Consider the following 24,385-nt stretch of genomic DNA (forward strand, 5'->3'; position numbering starts at 1 on the left):
AGGCATGTTAAATGCAAAATAAAAAGTGAAAGTAAAAGAAAACAAATGAAAAATTGTTTAAATTAAACATTTAAATGCATGTGTTAGAAAATGTACACATTATCTTCAGGAGGGGAACTATCCTATCCTCACAAATAAAATCCCTCAAAAAAATTACTTTCCCCCCAATTTGATCCTCTCATAATAGGACAAGGAAACTGCCCACACTGCAAGGTCAAACGTTTTCGTTTGCCATTTTCTCTTGGAATAAGATAATAAAAAATATTTTCTTGTAATAGAAAAGGTAAAGTGCAGTTCTGTAGTCTCTCTCTTACTCTGATACTACCTTCCAGAGTCAATTAAACCTGTGCTGTGGTTTAACACCGACGTCACACTGGTGATTGCCTAGGTATTCATTTATCATATTTGCAGAGGACGGGGGGGCTGATTCAGACGATCAATGATTAACTAAAAAAACATAATCTCTCTTTGGTCTGCTGTAGCCTAGGTTTGCACTCAGCCAGCCCAGCCTGCCAGGGCGTCATGGCATAAACAGATATGTTTTCTATAACTAGTAGGCCTCATTGAAAATGATAGAACGTACAGCAGTGTATTTGTCTACACATAATTATGATTTCCCATAGGCATATGCGAAATACCTAAATGCAACAGGTTCGGAGCAACAAGCAGGCCGCCCTAAACACATAAATTAGGCCTAGTTGTCCAAGGCAGGGTGATTATGGCAATTGCTAACAGAAATGTCCCCCTCTAGTGTAGACAAGCCATTCGTTTTTCCTTTTGCGCTTAAATTATATCTGAACACAAGAAATATGTTTCTATTCTGAAATGTCATGAAATACCATAGAATTGTATCTACTATTTTCAGGGCAAAATCTCACCTCATTTCTCTAAGGGGAGAAAGTTCTAAATTGCCCGATGCAGCAGGTGGCAGGAAGTTAGATTTTTCTCCATCCTTTTTACGGTCACGGCTGTTGGCTGCTGCTCCGAAGTTGGATGTGTCTTCATTGAAACGAAGGTACAGTAATTTCTAACAACAAAAACGTGGCAGCCAACGTGTTATTTGTCATTGAATTATCTTGTTTATTTTAGCTACCTGTCACCTTCCATGTGTAGTAGTTGTGTAATTTAGCTAGCTCGCTAATTTCCATGCGGAGAATGGCAAACGTTTGCTCGCTAGCTAGCTAGTGAATGAAATGGGAAGTTGTCTCAAGCACAGACAGAAATGTTTTACAGTAACTATAGTCTAAGCTTTTAATAGTAGCTAAATTCGTAGCCATATCTAAAGTAATGTTTGACTTTGGGAATTACATTCGATGTGTTAGTTGGTTAGTTCTACTGCTCATCATGACACGCATATGAGGTCGATATGTAGCACCAGCTAACGTTTACACTACATGACCAAAAGTATGTGGACACCTGCTCGTCGAACATCTCATTCCAAAATCATTGGCATTAATGTGGAGTTTGTCCCCCGTTTGCTGCTATAACAGCCTCCACTCTTGTGGGGAGGCTTTCCACTAATGTTGGACACAGACTATTTTCATTTTTTTCCTATTATAGTACACTGGATGCCTGTCATTCATATTCCATTCACCCAGTTCAATGTTACATCGATAGGTGTAGGGTACTACATGACGCTCTAATTTTCCCTATACTCATTGAGGTTCCTATAACCTAGCAGAGCCCATAAGCGGAGTTGATTAAAATCCCCTCTCCGTGGTGCGCACTGCTCTGGTGCCCCATGTCCTTTCCTACAGCTCCGCTAAAAACTGCACCACACTTAGAGACAAAAACTCCCGCTCCAAATTCGATCCATTCATTCAAATCACAATTTAACCAACATCCATCTATTTGTTGTGACTACCTGGACCTAATAATTGTTTTACGTATTGAAACCAAACCATATGGATTTGAATTACGAGTATTTTGAATAAACATGAAAATGTGAATGTAAGAAGTGAACATAATTTCAAATAGGCTACATGTCATGTTTAACAGCATACAAACACTAAATAGGTCAGGCTCCCTGTCTGGCTCCTAAGTAGAAACATTTATTATTTAGGCTATATTATTTCAACAGGTCAAGACATAAAGCCACAGCGTTTAAACGTTTTTATTAAATCATTATAGTTAATATTTTGCGCATATAGGCAGTTTGCGCGTATAGGCTGTGACTTAAAATTGCGCATATAGGCTGTGACTTAGAATGAAATAAAAATGACTTCTTAGTGCCTTTTTGAATTCATTTTTAGAAACACGAGTTTGTGCAGTCTGTGGCTTCAGGCTCATGACAGTGCCTGGAGAACCAGCCAGCAGCAGAGAATGTCCTCTCCACATTTACAGAGCCTCTGGGAATGCTAAACACCTTTTTGTCCACTCTAGCCAGGCTGGGCAGAGTTTTTTGTTGTTGTTGTTGGTAGGCCTAAAGGTTTTTAGGCAAAATGACCTAATCAAAACGGAAAGTTCCCACATTCAAAGAACATGCCAGATCTATTGGGCCAACATCAATTATGGACAATTGTATAGGTAATAGTTCGAAAATGAAGAATGTTTGAGATCTGATTTTTAGTTTATAAATACTTCGCTACAATGCCACACTTAGTTATCTACCCATCTCATTCCTTTCTTTTAGCATGTGCAAGTAAGTACACCATCATACTTTTGGGATCCTTGTCTTTTCAGATTCCACATTGATTCTTTAGTTGTGGACACTACATAACGGCACTCCATCTCTTGCTCTTTGGCCTCATCTTTGTAAGTTACCTTGATTTAGCACCTGTGTTTTATCAGTTTCTTAATAAAAATATATAGCGAACTCTATTACAGTAGCAAAAGCAAGGGGCTGTAGCAGCACACAAGTAGACTACAAATGCATGCTGGGGGTGGGCACTCCCTAAGCTCTTGAAGTGAATTCTACTGGAGCGAAATTGGAGTGGGCGAGAAGGCAACATAGGTACGCACAGGTCGAGATAAGACTTTGAGGTGACACATTCAATACCGCCTTGCACACTCTTGCCTGCATCTAGGTGATCTTGAGTGTAATCATTAGTCCAACAGTTGCAAACGAGAGTTACTATTGTACAAATTCAGATATGTTTATCCCCGTTTCGTTGTGTTTGCTTCCATTTAAGAAACATTTTTTAACAGAATCGGCGGAATGAATACACCCCTGATCACTCGTTAACACAGTTCACTTTCATAGCTGCCACGTTGTATTCCTTCTCATGTCTATGCACTCTCCTCCTCTCACCTTTTCCCTTCGTTTGTGGACCTCAATGCACAACACATCAGCTGTATGTGACCAGGCGGGAAAAAAACTTTCCAAACCATATCATAACCCCTACACACATAGTTGCCCTACATAGTTGTCACCATATTAGCTAAAGTAACGTCATAGTCAACATAGCTAATAGAACTAATGTGTTAGTAAACCCGCTGCAATCATGCAGTAACGTTAGTGTATAGTCAGTAGGCACTTTAACAGTTACACCGGCAGGCCCCGATGGCAAAAAAAATAGTAAAGCCAAAGGCTTACCTTGGAAGAGTTGCACTGTTGTGTTGGATAGTCATAGCCAGCTAGCTAACATAGCATCCCTCTGTTAGAGCAGGCTTTTTGAGCAGGCTAAACTAGCTAGCTGCATTTGCTAGCTACTGGAAAGTAAATTAAACTGAAACACAATTAAATCTCTTGCTTCTCCATTTTTGAGGAAATACATTTGTTGAAAACTGTTAGACTATTGTCTTTCTCTCTTTGAGACAACTACTCACCACATTGTATGTACTACAATGCTAGCTTTCTGTAGCTTATGCTTTAGTACTAGATTCATTCTCTGATCCTTTGATTGGGTGGACAACATGTCAGTTCATACTGCAAGTGCTCTGATAGGTTGGAGGATGTTCTCCGGAAGTTGTCATAATTATTGTATTAGTATGGAAGGGGGTGAGAACCTTGAGCCTCCTAGGTTTTGTATTGAAGCCAATGTACCCAGAAGAAGATGGAAGCTAGCTGTCCCCCGGCTACACCATGGTGCTACCCTACAGAGTACTGTTGAGGCTACTGTCATGACGTTGGTCTTGGGGCTAGGTTTATGACAGTCATAAATACCTCTTTTCCCCTTTTTCCTCTCTCTACCCTACTGATGTTACATTTGCAAAACCCATGGTTAACATAGAGATTCTGGGAACATCAGAAGGTGGGGGGAAATTAACTATATTCTGGTAATCTGACCAATTGAACATATGCGGTGGTACTTAATGAATATGATGTCAGTTCGGTTGTCATCTGAGACATTCTCATCAATGATAAGATGACAAACTCTACAGTGGAAAGTCTACACATCAGAGTTATCGGATTCACATGGAATTGTTGTTCAATTTTAATGTTTGAATATGAAATTATTCGTGAGGGGATGAAATGTGATTTTTAGCTTCTAAAATGTGGGTTTTCATAAGATATGGCTCTACTCAATCAGTGGCCCGCCCCTGTGAAGGGACGTGGACTATAAAACTTTTCAAACACACCCTCCTCTCCCTTCCTATATAAAGCCTTGATGACAATATAACCTCCTGTTCCGAGGACGGTCTGATGTCAGAATGGTTCAGATAATAACTACAGAACGAAGCCAACATCAGCGTGAGCTTTGGTTGCGAATGGTATGAACTTTGAACTCTTATTCACTACAGAAGTGATACCTCCTAGCCGTTGAGTTAGCAACAGCCGCTGCAAACGAGGGTTAGGAAGGAACAGACAGAGTATCCCGTCTACCACACAACGACGTTACTACAACGTATTCCATTTACCAGCAGAGACATTCTTCAAAGGACTCGGTTGGGCAACACGGCCTTCCATCTACCACCAACTTACCGAAGCGCAGCTGAGTAAATATTTATTGCATTTTCCTTTTCCAAATGGGCAGTAATTTAGAATGCATAAGATACTGTATTTACGATAGCACAGCTTCGCCCTTTGTACCTCAGTCTTCCAGCTCTTTCACTCAAACCCAGCCCCTTTTTTTTTTGTGTAACCAGCTGTCATATCTGTTCCGCCCGCTAGGGACATTTTCCTTTATGACGTAATTTGGAATCAAGTTATGATTTAAGTATGTGTAATTCTGTGTGACTAGTTAAGTATTTAGTAAATAAATAATTAAACCCAATTTTGTATGGCTGATTCAACTTGTTAGCGAGGGTTCGTGCAGATATCTGAAAGTTGTAAATTCTTGGTTGAGACAGAATTAAGATGCCGATTAATATTGATTGCTATTGATGTAAAATATAACTAGGTCTTAGAGTTTATTCGGAAGATAACAGCTCTATAAATATTCTTTTGTGGTGCCCGACTCTCTAGTTAATTACATTTACACGATTAGCTCAATCAGGTAATATTAATTACGGATAAATTATTTTATAGAATAGCATGTCATATCACTTAATCCGGCATAGCCAAAGACACGACAGTACTGTAGACTTTAATTTTCAATTATTTGGTGACGTGAATATATTTAGTATAGCTTTACCTAAAAAGGGTAACTTTTAAAACGTTTTACAGTTATGAAATTCACTGAGGATGGTCCTGCTCCTCTGAGGAGCCTCCACTGGTTGGAACATTGCTGCAGAGACTTGCTTCGATTCAGCCACGAGCATTCGTGAGGTTGGGAACTGATGTTGGGCGATTAGGCCTGGCTCGCAGTCGGCGTTCCAATTCATCCCAAAGGTGTTTGATGGAGTTGAGATCAGGGCTCTGTGCAGGCCAGAACAAGTTCTTCCACACCGATCTCGACAATCCATTTCTGCATGAATCTCGCTTTGTGCACGGGGGCATTGTCATGCGGAAACAGTAAAGGGCCTTACCCAAACTATTGCCACAAAATTGGAAGCACAGAATTGTCTAGAATGTCATTGTATGCTGTAGCATTAAGATTTCCCTTCACTGAAACTAAGGGTCTAACCCAAACCATGAAAAACAGCCCCAGACCATTATTCCTCCTCCACCAAACTTTATAGTTGGCACTATGCATTGGGGCAGGTAGTGTCTCCTGGCATCCGCCAAACCCAGATTTGTCTGTTGGACTGCCAGATGAAGTGTGATTCATCACTCCAAAAGAACGCATTTCCACTGCTTCAGTCCAATGGCGGCGAGCTTTACACCACTCCAACTGACGCTTGGCATTGCTTATGGTGATCTTAGGCTTGTGTGCGGCTGCTCGGCCATGGAAACTCATTTCATGAAGCTCCCGACGAACAGTGCTGACGTCGTTTCCAGAAGCAGTTTCGAACTTGATAGTGAGTGTTGCAACCGAGGACAGACTATTTTTACATGCAACGCACTCGGAGGTCCCATTCAGTGAGCTTGTGTGGACTGCCACTTCGCGGCTGAGCCATTTTTGCTATTAGACATTTCCACTTTACAATAACATCACTTACAGTTGACCGGGCAAGCTCTAGCAGGGCAGAAATTTGACGAACTGACTAATTGGAAATGTGGCATCCTATGATGGTGCCACGTTGAAAGTCACTGAGCTCTTCAGTAAGACCATTCTACTTCCAGTGCGTGTCTATGGAGATTGCATGGCTGCGTTCTTGATTGTTTACATCTGTCAGCAATGGGTGTGGCAGAAATAGCCGAATCCACTCATTTGAAGAGGTGTCCACATACTTTGAGTGCACTGTATACGAAAGTATTTTCCACATTTTGTTACGTTACAGCCGTATTCTAAAATTGATTAAATAAAAACAAATCCTCAATCCACACACAATACCCAAAAATGACAAAGAAAAAAATATATAGTACGGTACCAGTCAAGTTTGGACACACCTACTCATTCAAGGGTTTTTAATTTTTACTATTTTCTACATTGTAAAATAATAGTGAAGACATCAAAACTATGAAATAACACATGGAATCATGTATTAACCTATTTTATTTTAGATCCTTCAAAGTAGCAACCCTTTGCCTTGACCGCTTTGCACACAATTTATATCCTCTCAACCACCTTAACCTGGAATGCTGTTCCAACGGTCTTGAAGGAGTTCCCACATGCTGAGCACCCTTTGGATGCTTTTCCTTCACTCAGCGGTCCAACTCTTCCCAATCCATCTCAATTGGGTTGAGATCGGGTTATTGCGGAGGCCAGATCATCTGATGCAGCACTCCATCACTCTCCTCCTTGGTCAAATCGCCCTTACACAGCCTGGAGGTGTGTTGGGTCATTGTCCTGTTGAAAAACAAATGATAGTCCCACTAAGTGCAAACAGATGGGATGGTGGTAGCCTCGCTGGTTAAGGGTGCCTTGAATTCTAAATAAATCAGTGTCACCAGCAAAGCATCATCACACCTCCTCCTCCATGCTTCACGTTGGGAACCACATATGCAGAGATCATCCATTAACCTACTCTGCATCTCATAAAGACATGCCGGTTGGAACCAAAAATCTCATATTTGGAATCATCAGACCAAAGGACAGATTTCCACCAGTCTATTGTCCATTGCTTGTGTTTCTTGGCCCAAGCAAGTCTCTTCTTATTGGTGTCTTTTTAGATGTGGTTTCTTTTCAGCAATTTGACCATGATGGCCTGATTTCATGCAGTCTCCTCTGAACAGTTGACTTTGAGATGTGTCTGTTATTTGAACTCTGTGTAGCATTTATTTGGGATGCAATCTGAGGTGCAGTTAACTCTAATGAGCTTATCCTTTGCAGCAGAGGTAACTCTGGGTCTTCTTTTCCTGTGGCGGTCCTCATGAGAGCCAGTTTCATCATAGCGCTTGATGGTTTTTGCGACTGCACTTGAAGAAACTTTCAAAGTTCTTAATGTTCCGGATTGACTGACCTTCATGACTTAAAGTAATGATGGACTGTTTCTCTTTGCTTATTTGAGCTGTTTTTGCCATAATTTGGACTTGTTCTTTTACCAAATAGGGCTATCTTCTGTATACAACCCCTACCATGTCACAACACAACTGATTGGCTCAAACGCATTAAGAAGGAAAGAAATTCCACAAATGAACTTTTACCAAAGTGCTGTAGGTGTCCTGGGGGGCAGGACACCCCAGGTGATGTTGTGCAGACAGCATCACCCTCTGGAGAACCCTGCGGTTGTGGGCGGTGCCGTTGCCGTAGCAGGCGGTGATGCAGCCCGACCCATGAAGGCTCTCAATTATGCGTCTGTAAAAGTTTGAGGGTTTTAGGTGACAAGCCAAATGTTGTTGCGTCGTCTTTACCCCACTGTCTGTGTGGGTGGACCATTTCAGTTTGTCAGTGATGTGTACCCTGAGGAACTGAACTTTCCACCTTCTCCACTGTTGTCCTGTTTGTGGATAGGGGGAGTGGATGGGGGTGCTCCCTCCGCTGTTTCCTGAAGGCCACGATCATCTCCTTTGTTTTGTTGATGTTGAGATGTAATTTTCCTGATGCCACACTCCAAGAGCCCTCACCTCCTCCCTGTTATTCTGTCTCGTTATTGTGGGTAATCAAGCCTACTACTGTCATTGGCAAACTTGGTGATTGAGTTGGAGGTGTGCATGGCCATGCAGTCATGGGTGAACAGGGAGTACAGGAGGGGCCTGAGCACGCACCATTGTGGGGCCCCAGTGTTGAGAATCAGCGACGTGGAGATGTTGTTTCCTACCTTCACCACCTGGGGGCGGCCTGAAAGGCCAGAACCCAATTGCACAGGGTGGGGTTGAGACCCAGAGAGATCCTTGATGAAAACTTACTCCAGAGCGCTCAGGACCTCGGACTGGCGAAGGTTCACCTTCCAACAGGACAACGACCCTAAGTGCACAGCCAAGACAATGCAGGAGTGGCTTCGGGACAAGTCTCCGAATGTCCTTGAGTGGCCCATCCAGAGCCCGGACTTGAAACCGATCGACCGTCTCTGGAGAATGGGAGAAACTCCCCAAATACATGTGTGCCAAGCATGTAGCGTCATACCCGAGAAGACTCGATGCTAATTGCTGCCAAAGGTGCTTCAACAAAGTACTGAGTAAAGGGTCTGAATACTTGTGATATTTCATTTTTTAAATTTGCAAGCTTTTCTGAAAACCTGTTTTTGCATGGTCATTATGGGGTATTGTGTGTGTGTGTGTGGCTTGATGAGGGGAAAACATAATTGTATCAATTTTAGAATAAGGCTGTAACATAACACGTGGAAAAAATCGAGGGGTCTGAATACTCTCCGAATGCACTGTGTATCTAACTAGCTAGATAATGGCAGCTATCTAAGTGGCTAAATCATTTGCTGTAAATGCATGCATCTTCGGGTCTGACTTGTTCATTCTAAGCACAATGCACCCCCTTAGTAGCTACACACATTTTGTAGACTTATTAGCTACATCATCCTAGACTAATTAACCAAACAGAAGTGTTATGCATTTTCTAAATATAGTTTTTCCTCCTAGTCACTCGGGATAAGGCTCCGCTTCATGATGAACCCCCTCTGTGATCAAGTGAATTTTAGCTAGCTGAAGACTTTAAGGTAAGATTACTATTTTTAATGAGAACCTGGTTAACTAAATGGTAGCATAATTTCAGGGTATATCTATGTTTGATGAGTTGAAGTGCATGCCTAGTTGTATTAGTAGAAATTCTGGAATGGCATATTCAATATGCTATTTTTCCTCAAAGAAGGCTGACAGCCACATTTTAGCCTCTTCCTTGATTTGCTATTATGTATAATAATTTAATGTTTTTGTTTGTTTTCTTTTAGGAAGGTTCCGCTCTCTGTCGCAATGTTGTTGAGAATGACTTCAGAAAATAGAAAGTATGTAGAAAGTGATTGAACAATGCCCATATTAGCCTACATTATGATGTAGATGCAAATGCTGAGATATAGTTAATGATGCCAACCACCGTGGTATGACTTAATATAACCACGCACTGAATTTATATCATTAGGGCAAGAGCGCGCGCACACACACACGCATGGGTTTTAGGTCACAAGCTTGTTGAAGTATAAAGAGGGTCGTGAAAGTGCATTCGTCTTTTCAATTCAAGCATATGCAGTCTTGACTCTGACCCTCTCAATACAGATGGGCTACATGTCCTGAACTTGCGATTTTGAAGCATTTGTGTAAAGATTGTCTTCCACAACTTATTGTGGTGATTGGTGACACCTCTGTGACATGAAAAAGATTCAAAGAGTTGTAAATAGACACAATGTCGAGTAAATGGTGTAGGGATGCAGTTTGAGTGTTTAAGGATTAGCGAGTTGGATTATAACGCTATCCAATAAAGTGTATTTGTAAGCACAACCCTAATTTCTTATGACTGGAGTAAATGTAATAATCATGGTTTAGAATGTAATAATTGTTCAAAGTGTCTCATTAAACGGCCCTGCACACACATTGTCATCATAGTAGAGTATTCATCAAAGCCATGGTATACATTAGTAAATCCATTGTAATATTTTACCTCATGTTAACTGGTTTCATTATGAATAGCTCAAACATCAACAACAAAAAAGTAAGATGTCCACAGAATTGTTATGATTTATTATAGTTAACTCCTCAGGGATCCCCTTTCATCTCACCACCAGTTTTACCTACAACCATAATTCACATATTTACAGCTGAACTATAATACTCAAAATGTATGTGCTGTTGGTTATGTTTTGATATAGATGTAGGTCTTACATAAAATACTAGAATCAAGACCAGTTACCAAAAAAAATCACAATTAGGCCTAAGCATCAATAAATATTCCAAACACGTAAGTAATAAAGGCTATTTTTGTTCCAGACCTCGGGATGATTCAAGTCTTCCTGCACCATGTGCTCTGTGGCCTGTGGACCTACAGTTAACGCATGTGAGCTGCAACCCAGGGGATACACTGGTGCACTTCCAGGGCCAATATCTCACAATATGTGAACTGGACTATAACATACTGCAAGTGGAAATACAGAATGCACGGAAAAAACAGATGGCGGTGGAAGTGGGGGAGTTCTGTTTGGTAGAGGATGTCCTATCTACCCGGTGGTACAGAGGAAGGGTTCAGAACAAACAGAAAGAATTGTTTGACGTGTTCCTCATAGACCATGGGAATGTTCTGAGTGTTGATGTCAGCCATTTGGCCACAGCTTTGGATGAGCTCTTCATGCTTCCTCCCAAAATCATCTGTGGTTTCTTTGCAAATGTGTTACCATTGAGAGAAAATTGGGATTCTTTTTCAGAGACGTATTTTGCTTCCTTGATTGGAAGTCATGTCAAAGGATACATCCAAGCCTTTCTTCCTCACAAAGTCCTCATACTAGAAGCCCCAGATATCAACAAGGATCTCTTTAGGCTGAGCTTAGGGAAACACATGGATACAGACACATTCCTTCTCTTGGTGGAATTGTTGACAGAGGTACCACTCAAGCAGAGCATTGAACCTGTCCCAGATCTACTGATTGAAAAGCAAGGTGGACAAGAATTCTCATTCAAATCATCCAGCTTGAAGGGTTTTGAGGATATTCTGTCATTTTCAGGCCCTAAGTTGACCACTGGCAAAAAAGTGAGGGTTAGGGTAACCGCTGCAGTGAACCCTGTTACATTCTACTGTCAAATGACAAGTATGGCAAAAGATCTGAAACGGATGTCAGACAAATTGGCGTTGTCCTGTGAGTCCAAGAGCAAAGACCCCAGTCTACAGCCAGCAGAAAATATGGGCTTGCTTTGCTCAGTCAAAGGAAAAGATGAGAAGTGGCATAGAGGCTTTGTGCAGTTTCTCCCTGTAAACTCTAAAGTAAGAGTATTGTTTGTTGATTACGGATTCTGTGAGTCTGTGAAAATTGAGAATGTCCTCCAGCTTCCACTAGATTTTCTCTCAACACCAATCATGGCATTCCCGTGCGCTCTTTCCTGCCTGAATGGACAAGATAAGGCAGTGAAGATCCAGCAGCTGACTTGCTTCAAGAAAGGATTGCTGGGTGGAGTATTAGATGTTGAAATCAATGGCTTTGACAAAGAGCAGAATCTCTATTCGGTCACAGTGCTCAGTGCTGAAGACTATGCAGCTGTTGAGGCAGGGCCAATTCAAGATGTCCCTGGACAAAGGGAGTGTGACTTTGTTCTTGAAAGTGAGCCTGCTTTCCCTCTAAATGGCTACCTGTATTATGAGACCGCAATAATCCAAGCAATGGATAATTCAGTCATTGTTGAGGAAATGCAAGAGGATTCTGTGTTTGAAGGATACGTGGAGCATGTCCTGAATCCAGGTGCGTTCTGGTTGAGAACACAGAAACGCAACAAAGACTTTGAAGAGATGATGGAGAACATGGCCAAGCACTTCAGCCAAGTCCAATTGGATGAAGAAATTCTGGAGAATCCAGAGCCTGGTGCACTTTGCTGTGCAATGTATGAGCTGGATATGCATTACTACAGAGCAATGGTGACAGACACTCTTGACAATGGAGCTGAAGTATTTTTCATTGATTTTGGAAATACAGAAAAGGTACCACGCATGTGCATCAAGCAGATCCCGGGCAAGTTTGCTATTGAACCAGCATTTGCCCTGAGTTGTTCTCTGGTGAATGTCATGCCTTTCGACGATGTATGGACGATCTCTGCAACCGACTACTTCCGACGAGCAGTCTCCAGCAAAACTCTCCTTGTGCATGTTGTCCACATAAGGAAAGATCTATATGTGGTTGATTTGTATGAGCGTGAAAACAACTCATCACAAAGAGCATCAAAGAGCATCACAGAGCTCTTGACCACAACAAATCATGCAGAATTTTGGAAATACACTCCTTCGGCGCCTGTGATACCTAAGAGCGAGATGGAGAAGAAAATGATGAAACCGAAGACCGGTAAAAAAGGACAAGTTCATACAAATGGATCAAGCACAAGTGGAATTACAAGGAAACCTCCCAAAGAGACATGGGAAATTTCTAAATTGGTTGGCTGTGAAAAGAAACCTGAAAGCCCGAAGTCAAGCACCCTAAAAGACAAGGCACCAGCGGTGAAATTCAAAGCACAGACATTCAAGCCCGGAAGTGAGCTAGTTGTGCGATGCTCTCACGTCAACACACCCTCAGATTTTTGGTGCCAGCTGGAAAGCAAGATCCCCAACTTGGAGGACATGATGGAAGCGATTCAGCGGTATTACCAAGCACACACACTTCCTGTGCAGTTAAATGATTCCTGTTGTGTTACCAAATCTAAAGATGACGGCAGATGGTATAGGGCCTGCATTATAGGAGCACAGAGAGATGAAGTTGAAATTATATTTGTGGACTACGGGATTATATCAAAAGAGAGCGTGCACAATCTTCAAGCAATAGTGCCAGAATTCCTTGATCTTGAGGGGCAAGCATTTAGATGTAGCCTTTACAACTTGATTGAACCTACAAAGGGCAGTGATAGTGATTGGGGCAGAGAGGCATGCGATTTACTGAAGTACTTCGCTCAAGGCCAGTCAGTGAAGTTGACATGCTATATACACGCTCAACTGTATGTGAAAAACAAGGGCCTGTGCAATGTTGTCGACCTCCACAACACTCAACAGAATGCAACAAAGAAGCTTGTGGAAAAAGGTCTTGCAAGAGAAGTGCAAACCCCTATGCAGCTTATGCCATCAGTATGCCCAGACTCTTTTGTCCATTCTTCCTTCAACTTGAGATGTGGAAGTGAAGAGCAAGTCTGTGTCACTCATGTGTGCAGTCCATGGGAGATGTATTGCCAGTTGGACAGAAATACTGAAATGATCGACAACTTGATGGAGAAAGTCGCCACAGAAAGTAAAGAAATACTGCGTGCCAACTCTGGGCCTGATATCGGAAAACTTTGCCTGGCAAAATATTACGGTGAATGGTACAGGGGTGTGGCTTGCCCTGTTCAATCTACTACGCTGCTTCTAAATGTGTTTTTTGTGGACTATGGAAACATGCATATTGTTGAAAAAAACAATGCTGTATCTATTCCCAGACATTCAGCAGATTTACTGTTCACTCCCATGCAGGCATTAAGATGCAGTCTCTCTCAAATCCCGAAAGAGGACAACTTTGCAGATGTCAACAAATGGCTAGAGAAATCCATTCTCAACAAGCCACTTCGAGCTGTCGTTGCAGGAAAGAATGAGGATGGGACAGTCTTTTTTGATCTGTTTGATGGAGGCATAAACATCAATGAGAAAGTCAAGGAGCTCATTGCAAGTCAAAAACCAAAGGAGAAGAAAAGCAGTAGACCTGTGACTGGTCATGAAGGACACAAAGAACAAACGAAGAACAAAATTGGAAAAACTCAAGCGGGACAGCATCTGAAACCCACATGCAAGGGCAGCCAACATCACCAACATCAAAATAAGAAGTCTTCAAATGCTCAAAAAGCAAACCCACCAAAGCGTCCTGATGCCCAGCAAGATTGGAAAGGGCAAAGTGAAAGAATCGCTCAGTTCAAATCTGAGCAAAGCACAGAAGGAAAAACGGATCAACATGTAGACCGTTCCTCCAAACTCACAGGAACCGTTTGCTCCGTCCAATTGCCAAAACTTTCACAACTACCCTCCAATCCTAAAATAAAGTCTGGATTCCGAGGTCTGGGGTTTGTTTCCCATATCAATAACTTCGACAGCTTTTTTATCCAAATGCAAGATGATGAACAATCCATTCTGAAAATGAGAGAAGACCTCAACACTGAGCTGTTTAAAGAAACCATGGGGAACAGCACATTGGACTTTAGAATGAATAACCTTGTTGCTGCTGAATATGAAGAGGATGGTGCACTTTACCGTGCAGTTGTGACAGATAATGCATCTAATGACCATTTCAAGGTGGAGTTTGTTGACTATGGAAATACAGCCACTGTGACTAAGGACAAAATGTACACTCTGACAAGTGTTTTTTTGTCACAACATAGACTAAGCATACCCTGTTCATTGCTAAACAGTGGCTCTTATAAAAGTGATGCCTCTTTCACTGATGCAGTAATGGGAAAACCTCTCATGTTTGAAATTGTCAGTCGTTTTGGGACACAGTGGGAGGTTAACGTTGAGATCCAACAGGATAACCCAACACTTGACAATGATGTGACTGAAAATGAACAGGTCCAAGCTTTGTGTGCAAGCCTAGTTGACACAGTTAAAAAGCAAACAAGAGTAACCATCAAGGACAATAGGCAGTCCAATACATATTCTGAGAGGGTTATGTTCACTGCTCAAGGTGAAAAGGTCTGGCAGAATGTGTCCCCAAGGCCCTCGCCAACTAGGCACAAACATGACATTTGCAAACACCAGGACTCCAATCAACTCCAATCAACAACGGTTGGACCATCTATGGAGGCCGTGAAGGATATGGCCATTCCATCACAGGATATAAGAGCCGGACAGGCAGAGAGTGGGACATTGTTGTCCATCTTGGAGAATGGAGATCTATATCTAAGACTCCACAGCACCACAGAACAGTTTACTGTACTTGAGAATCTCATAGTTGAACATTTGTCTAAGTGCAAAGTCATGTCTGAGAAGAATGTCAAAGAAGGCCTTCAATGCTTGGCAAAATCAACCAAAGACGACCAGTGGCACAGAGCAGTTGTACGGCATGCATCTATTGACCAAGGAAAATGCGTTGTGTTCCTTGTGGATCATGGCACTGCAGAGGACGTCCCAATGGGCTGCATCAAAGACCTCTGTAATGACCTCAAGCAAACTCCTGTGCAAGCAGTCTTGTGCAAGTGGAATAGCCCTGACCTCCCTATCAGCGACGCTTATGAGATATTGAAGAAAACTCTGAAACAAATGGTAGGCAAGGATGTAAAACTGATGTTTGTGTCCTACTCTGAAGCTGATAACTTGTGGATGGTCGAAATCATGATAAATGGACTGTTCCTGGTTCAGCAAATGAAGACAGCAACTTCTGAATTTACTGAAGAAAGACCAATCCCCACAAAGACTCAAACTGTAACCCCAAAAGAGAAAAACTCCAACTTGGACAACAGTCCCCAGAGGTTCTTCCTTTCCCCAGTGAACATGGATCTGGGATACTCCGGCTTTGCAGCTGCAGTCACCACACCAAGTGAATTCTACATTGTTCTGGAAGATTTGCTTCTCATCATGAACAATGTGTCTACGATTCTTGAGGATCTTCCAAAGGAGCTGTTGCCATTGCATGAAGAACACCTAATTCCAGGGTCATGCTGCCTTGTGAGGTCTGATAGTAAGAACAAATGGTGCCGAGCTGAAATCGTCCATTCCGATAGCACAGTGGTTGTGATCAATTTGGTTGACTATGGCCATTGTGTGGACATGCCGTACAAAGATTGGTCTGAGCTGAGAAGACTTCCTGACCAGTTGACCAGGCTACCAAAGGTCACATATCCATGCACTTTGAGAGGAGTAAAATCAGTCGAGGGGCAATGGACAGATGAAGCAGTTGTTTTCTTTCAAGAGTGCATCTGTAAGAAAAACCTTCAAATATACTTCAGGCAGTACATTTCTGAAGCACACTGGGAGGTGGACATTGTAGCAGATGGCGTTCACGTGGCTAAAGACCTGGTTGATGCTGGCCATGCAGAATACATCGACATCATGCTTGGACTGAGATTTCAAGAACAACGCCCCATCAGAGCCCCTGAACAGAAACAAGGCATGAGTCGTGCAGAGAGAACATCCAAAGTGGAACCGGAAATGACACCACCTAGGACGAACAAATTCCTGAGAAGACTGAATGAAGAACTAGAACTCGATGGACACACTTCAAGTGAGGCTGCCTTCCATGGTCAAGGATTTGAAAAAGCAAGCGAGAAGACAGCCCGTGCTACTGAGTCCCCTGATGGCCAAGGAGCAGAGATGATGACACACTGTAGCACAATGACTGGAACAAGACATTGTAAGTACTTTCACCCGCTAATTTTTTTTGTTCTGCATGTTGGGTAAGACATTTTAAATGTAACTTGGTATAGGCCTAATTACAATTGTATCTTTGAACCCTCTAATGTTTTACTATTAAATGCAAGGGAATACATTAAATATTATAATTAACCCCCCCCGCCTCCATTCTACATTTCACAGGTGCCCTGATGTGACTACTGGTTAGTTGTGACTACCAGTGAGACGCTACTCCATATCAGGTAATCACACTATAAATAAGATGTATTTTATGACTGGTCTTAACCAAAAACATGTATTAAGCTGGTGTATTTGCTTGATTAGTTCTACTAATTTCCAGAGTGGTGCAGCGGTCTAGGCACTGCATCTCAGTGCTAGAGGTGTCATAAAGACCCTGGTTCATTTCCAGGCTGTATCATGACCGGCCGTGATTGGGAGTCCCATAGGGCGGCGCACAATTGGCAAAGCGTTGTCCGGGTTAGGGTTTTACGGGGGTAGGTTCAATTTAAAAAAACATATTTGACTGTTTAGGTCCATACCAACATTGACATTCCATAGTACTATTTTTATCTCAAAGGTTGTGTGACAAGCGCGTGAAGAGGAGCAAAGGACTACAACACTATTCCAGACATTTTCGTTCAGAAAGACTAAATGCACGACAAGCCATCATGCTTCTGATGATTGGAATTTTCTCTTGGGTCAAGATTAATGCAGCAGTTATAATCCTCTATATTCTATTTTTCTACACATGGTTGTATTTATATCAGTGGTTCACATTTTTAAGGATGGCTTAAGTTATCTAAATTAAGATTTCAGTATGACATCTCCTTTTTGCAGTATATCTGAAAGAAAATCAAATGTGTTGCTACAAATTTGCTTTTGGACTGGTACAGTTTAGGCCTAGATTCAACCAGATTAAATGTTAAACAGTGATAGATGATCCCTTGCACAGCTGATGTTTTGGTGGTGTCAGAGTTGTAATTGAAATGGAGCTGTCAAATCGGTGAGCTGCTGCTTTTGTAATCTTTGTCATGAAGCTACACCCGTTCCACTCGCTTTAAAGTTCAACATGAGAAAGTGTAGACTATATAGAAATAATCACTCAAATTTGAAAATCATTAAACAAAATGAGGATTTCTATCAGCCTCATTGAGGTGTAGATTACACCTCACATCCCAGTGTTTGAAGTTGTGAACAAGGCTGCATGGGATTTCTCATAATGACTGTGTAGCCAATGGCAATGTCTGCATTAGGTAATAATGGCGGGAGCTGCTTGGATTTGACAGCTCTAGCGCAGTTCCACCTCTGACACTTCTGATAGAATCTAGCCCTTAGTCTTGATATTTGTGGATAATAAATAACTGAAGTGGAATGCCTTTTGAATTATATTTTGCCTTTTGCTTATGAAACAATATGGTTTGGATATTTGCATAGTTGTTGACAATGTTTTTAAAGGTTGAGTTGCATACCTTTTTCAAGCATTTTCCAGCAGTTATACATTATAAAATGTAGGCAACAATCTTCTAAAATGTTATGACTACTGACTAGTCAAGGATGTGATTTGATAGGCCTACTTTTTTTTCTTTGGTTTTGATGGCACATCTGTCTTTACAGTATGGTTTGTACTGTAATCGATGTTATTTCTGTGGCAAATAACATGTATGCCTTTGACAGAAGAACCTTACCAATTTAAATAATTGTTGCAAGTAACATGTTTGTCTTTGAGAAAGAACTTTACTCATTTAAATAATTGATACCATTTAATCTTATTTTAGTTATTTGTTAGAGATGACACAGTTGGTTGTGAATAATTAAATAAAGAATCCACACGTATAACAATCGTTCATTAAACAAATGCTTTGCACATTTAAAAGCCGTCATGTGAATGTTTTCAGGACACTACACTTGAACACAAAAATGTGCTGTCAGAAGTGGGATTCGAACCCACGCCTCCAGGGGAGACTGCGACCTGAACGCAGCGCCTTAGACCGCTCGGCCATCCTGACATGTAAGGAAATAATGACTTGAGACCACTAATATTGTAACAACAATATACACACGCTATAGGTTGTTGACATTTGTATGCTGGTTTTCATTTTTATGGGAGGCTAAATTGCTGTCTAAAAATTACGTGCTATCGTAAGATGTTCTCGTGCAGACTTCCTTGTTAGCATTACATTAGCAGACATTGACATCAGCAATTCGTGTTATCTGGATGTGGCTAATTTCAGCGCAGTTTGCCCATTTTAACTGCGCATTTGGTGGCCAGTTCATTTCAACCATAGATTGATCATTATGTGGGTGCAACGTAGCATCTCGTGCAAGGCATCTATTCTGTTTGCTAGTGCTAGCGCCGTCTACGTATTCGACTGCTACATTGTTTCTCTACTGCTGCTAGCCCGGGAAGGGTGTAATTGCAGCCCGCAATTCGGGGCGTTTTGTAAATGGGCGTTTCTTGATATCAAGTTATACCCATTGATGCTCGCTATTGTAGAGGGAGCTTCTCGGAGTTTGAGTGTTTGTGGAGAACCGAAACGAAATCAATAGTTTTGTATTATGGCTGGCGGACTGCGGTCCAAATGGATGATAGTTCTGATGGTATTGGTGGGTTTGTTGGGCTTCCGAATGGCACAGCTGTCTAAGGCACTGCAGCTCTGTGCCAGAGGCGTCACTAAAAACCCTGGTTTGATCATGTGCTGTATCACAACTGGCCGTGATCGGGAGTCCCATAGGGCAGCGCACAATAGGCACAGCGTCATTAGGGTTTGGCTGGGGTAGGCTGTCATTGGGCCTAGGTAAATAAAGGTAAAACGTTTTTAACTTCAACAAAATGTTGATAGTCAAGGACTTGGATGGTCTGTTGCAAAAGGAAAAATAATGGCCCTGCTATAAGCGCTACTGACTGCAGTGGGACTTCTAGTGAAGAGGGCGAAGGTATTGAATACCAAAAGTAATGATGTGTCAGAGCGGAATGGTGTTGGATGCGACCACATGGTCTCATCTACACCATATTCTATTAACCAATGCTGTAAAGAAAGAGAGGTGAAGTAACATTAGCCAGTTCAACTGGACAGGGTGGTGGTTGTGCTACATTCATAAGGGAAAGTCTTGTATATCGTAATATACCTGTCCCATCTGAATACGAATGTGTGTTGATGGAAATCTGCAGTGCAGGTAGTAATAATAGGTTGCAACATTTTTACAACCCATGTCAACTATCTGTATCGACGTTTGATGAAATATCAGGAGGGTTGGACTTTCTTCAGCAAAGATGGCTGACAAAAATACTATGACGGAAGCAAACGTAAGGGATTATAACGTCATAACGAATCATGCAAAAAATGTACAGTTGACAGGAATATATTAGTTACTGTAGAGACAAACTAATTATGCATTTTTTAAAATCAAAGTTCATTTATGAAAATCGCGATTTAGCAAGCTAGCTGACGAGCTAACATTAGCCTGATAACTAGCTTTATGCGTGTTGTGACATGTATGAAATTGTAATTCTGGTTATTTAATGTTTTAGGGACTCCTGAAATAACTAGCAAACTAGGCTGCCGTCTTGTGAAACAGTGGATGTAAAGAATCTAGCTAGTTAAAGCATTTACTGCTAATTGAATGTACACATTTGTAAGCTTGTCTTGCTGATATTTGCCATGCAGATAGATGAAATAACGTAGCTAGCTATGTTCTTGCTTATTGTGCAGTGGAGGATAAAATTACCTGTATGCCAATGGATGTGTAGCTAGCTATGTAGCCGATCTGTGTATGGACCCAAACGTTTGGTATACGTATTAGTTCAGAACCTAGCTATGAACCTCAGCTATCATAGCCAGTTGTATCCATTTAAAAACAGGCTGAATGAGTAGAATATAATTGCCTTGTATTACCATGCATGAGATCCTCACATTGTAGCCTGTACATTTAACATATTCACTGATCATGTACTCTACCTTGGCAAATAAAGGTGCAGTTCAGGTATGAATGTCTGACATTATTTTTCAGTCATATTCAATACCAGGAGTATCAAATTCCAGTATTTGAATGATGCTGTGTCTGCATGTATGTATTACAATTATACACTTCAACAGTGTTTACCAATCTTGGTCCTGGGACATCAATGGTTACACATTGTAACTAATAGACTAGAAACAGGATTTAACTAAGTTAAAGGCTGATTTGTAATTCACATATTTTATTTAACTAAGCAAGTCAGTTAAGATCACATTCTTATTTTCAATGACGGCCTAGGAACAGTGGGTTCGCTGCCTGTTCAGGTGAAGAACAACAGATTTGTACCTTGTCAGCTCGGGGATCTGAACTTTCAAACTTTCGGTTACAAGTCCAACGCTCTAACCACTAGGCTACCCTAGTATAATTTTAAAAACAGTACACTACACTTCCTATGCATATAGATTACTGGGAAGCTGTTATCAGATAGCTTAGCTAGCTAATTAATATTAACGTTTCTGAAGAGTACAAGCTTTCAAGATAGCATAACAAATGCCATGAGGCTCATTAGTAGTTGCTAGTTTAAAGGAAATAATTCTGCTTGCTTAGTGAGTACCACTGCCTCCCGATTTGCCTCATACCTGGCGTGAACTAGGGACCTCTGCCTCACAAATTCGTGACCGCCCTCTAGTGTCTTAGCCGATCGGTGAGCATTCGCCCACAGAAGTCGGCTACAACGCTGAACTGCAGTCAGGTCAAGACCCGAGTGAGGACGACGTGTACACCCAAGACAGTTTCTGACATTTTGTGCAAACCCACAGTTTCACCAGCTGTCTGGGTGGCTGGCCTCTAGTGTCTTAGCCGATCGCACCATCTCAAAATTTAGCTGATGAGGGCCTCCTGAGTGACACAGCGTCACTACAGCCCTGGGTTCGATACCAAGCTGTGACCGGGAGACCCATGAGGTGCACAATTGGCCTAGCCTCGGACGGGTTTTCCTTGCCCCATCGTACTTTAGCGACTCCTTGTGGCGGGCCCGGCACCTGCAAGCTGACCTTTGTCACCAGTTGGACGGTGTTTCCTCCGACACATAGGTGCAGCTGGCTTCCGGGTTAAGCGATCAGTGTTGTCAATGAGCAGTCCATCTTGCCAGGGTCATGTTTTGAAGGACGCATGGCTCTCGACCTTCGCCTCTCCCGAGTCCGTAGGGGAGTTGCAGAAATGGGACAAGACTATCTATCATTTGGACACAATGTCACATATGTGTCAAGCTGAGGGAGCGTGCAATTGGTATGCTGACTGCAAGAATGTCCAACAGAGCTGTTGCCAGATAATTTAATATTAATTTCTCTACCGTACACCACCTCCAATTTCTTTTTAGAGAATTTGGGTGTAAGTTCAACTGGCTTCACAACCATGCGTAACCACACCAGTCCAGGACTTCCACATCTGGCTCCTCCTGCAAGATCATCTGAGACCAGCCACCCAGACAGCTGGTGAAACTGTGGGTTTGCACAAAATGTCAGAAACTGTCTTGGGTGTACTCGTCGTCCTCACTCGGGTCTTAACCTGACTGCAGTTCAGCATCGTAGCCGACTTCTGTGGGCGAATGCTCACCGATGGCTACCAGTATACTGAGGTCATCGTTGTGAACAGGGTACCCCATGGTGGTGGTGGGGTTATGCAGTGGTGGAAAAAGTACCCAATTGCCACACTTGAGTAAAAGTACAGATACCTTAATTTTAAATGACTCAAGTGAATGTCATTCACTCAAGTAGTATTTTGCTGTAAATATAAGTATCAAAAGTAAATTTAATTGCAAAAATATACTTAGTATCAAAAAAGTGATACTATGTCATTTCACATTCCTTATATTAAACATACCAGACAGCACATTGTTTATTTAGATGGCACACTCCAACACGTTGTGTTTAGTGAGTCTGCCATATCAGAGGCATTAGGGATGTTACCTTTAGATGTGTGTGAATTTAACCATTTTCCTGTCATTCTAAGCATTCAAAATGCAACAAGTACTTTTGTCAAGGAAAATGTATGGAGTAAAAAGTACATTATTTTCTTTAGGAATGTAGTCATAAATAGTAAAAACTACACCACTGGGGTTATGGTATGGGCAGGCATAAGCTACGGAGAACAAACCATTTCATTTTATCAATGGCAAATTGAAAACAGAGGTAGTGTGACGAGATCCTAAAGCCCATTGTCATGCACAATCACTTCATTTCAGCATGAAAATGCACAGCCCCATGTTGCAAGGGTCTGTACACAATTCCTGGAAGCTGAAATTATCCCAGTTCTTCCATTGCCTGCATACTCACCAGACATGTCACCCACGTGAGCATGTTTGGGATGTGTACTACAGCGTGTTCCGGTTTCCACCAATATCCAGCAATTTTGCACCCGCCATTGAAGAGGAGTTTGAAAACATTCCACAGGCCACATTCAATAGCCTGATCATGTCTATGTGAAGATGTTGCACTGCACGAGGTAAATGGTGGTTCTTTGACCCACAGGCCTTCCTTTTTTAAAGGCATCTGTGACCAACAGATGTGCATCCATCTTCCCAGTCATGTGAAATCCATAGATTAGGGCCGAACACATTTAATTCCTGTATCTCAGTAAAATCTTGACATTTTTGCATTTATTTCTATACAAATTTGAACGAAGTTCCAGCATTTTGTAAAATCTGTATTTATTCATGATTTACAAAAGGCTCAAGCAAAACAATTTAAATTATTAAAATGTGTAACCTAAAATGAGAAACAAAGTTGAATACAGTCTTCGAAGCTGAAACAGGATATTGCCACCATTACTTTATGCACAATTAAAGTTAACAGTGAAATCTGGCACATGTTCTCCTGAAAAGAATATTTACACAAGATGGATCAAAAAGCTGTGAATGAAGAGATGTAGGGGTTTAAGACTGGAGAGATTTACTTCATGTAAATAGCATACTGCCCAAATCCTTCAAATAGTTTCCTACAGTAGCCTTATAGATCCAAATGTATTCCATGTTTTATAGATTTAACAGAAGGCTCAAACATTTTAAATAAACAAAATCTGTGCAAGTACATTACATAAGGTTCAAACAATGTTCCTACTTTTGATTTTTATTATCATTTGAACTGACAGTGTAAGTAATTTCCCTCATACTGGTGATGTATACAACTTGTCAAATTTCACAACTCTGCAAATGACTATTCAATTCAAAGAAAATCAATACTAAAAAGTGGGGGGAATAGAAAACATAAAAAAACTTGACAGCGAGAACCAAAAGATAGGAGTTAATTGTTTAAATTTCCTACGTCACACTTCTATAAAGTCTGAACTGTCCATTTCTGAAGATGAATACCAAATGAGAGTTGCTACTATCACGAAGTATAAGTTCTGTTTGGAACGAGAGAGATATTTACAGTGTGTGTGTGTGCACTCAAGTGGACCCCCAGTAGGACCCAGTAAACCAGTTTATATATGTGGAAGTCATAGTGAAGACATAGCATCTTCCAGTAACAGCTGGAGCAAAACTAAACCCACATTCTAAGGAATGAAGAACAGTGTATCACAAACCAGAATGGACAACATTACTCCATTTGAATCACTGAGTCACAGGAGGT

General features: G+C 41.5%; 1 protein-coding gene and 1 non-coding gene across 2 annotated transcripts; one reads left to right on the forward strand and one right to left on the reverse strand.

Moving 5' to 3' along the window:
- The first annotated feature begins 936 nt into the window (after positions 1–936).
- On the forward strand, positions 937–18,691 carry tdrd15 (tudor domain containing 15). Its single transcript, XM_024378007.2, has 6 exons — positions 937–1,015; positions 9,398–9,474; positions 9,706–9,759; positions 10,736–16,800; positions 16,983–17,041; positions 17,377–18,691. The coding sequence occupies exons 3-5, from the start codon at positions 9,728–9,730 to the stop codon at positions 16,994–16,996; spliced, it is 6,111 nt and encodes a 2,036-aa protein (XP_024233775.1). The 5' UTR covers positions 937–1,015; positions 9,398–9,474; positions 9,706–9,727; the 3' UTR covers positions 16,997–17,041; positions 17,377–18,691.
- Positions 18,692–18,722: 31 nt separating this feature from the next.
- Positions 18,723–18,805, reverse strand: trnal-cag. Its single transcript has one exon. It is a non-coding gene; the product is annotated as a tRNA-Leu (tRNA).
- Between the last annotated feature and the right edge of the window lie 5,580 nt (positions 18,806–24,385).

The sequence above is a fragment of the Oncorhynchus tshawytscha genome, linkage group LG18, assembly GCF_018296145.1.
Source record: "Oncorhynchus tshawytscha isolate Ot180627B linkage group LG18, Otsh_v2.0, whole genome shotgun sequence".
NCBI classification, from domain to species: Eukaryota; Metazoa; Chordata; class Actinopteri; order Salmoniformes; family Salmonidae; genus Oncorhynchus; species Oncorhynchus tshawytscha.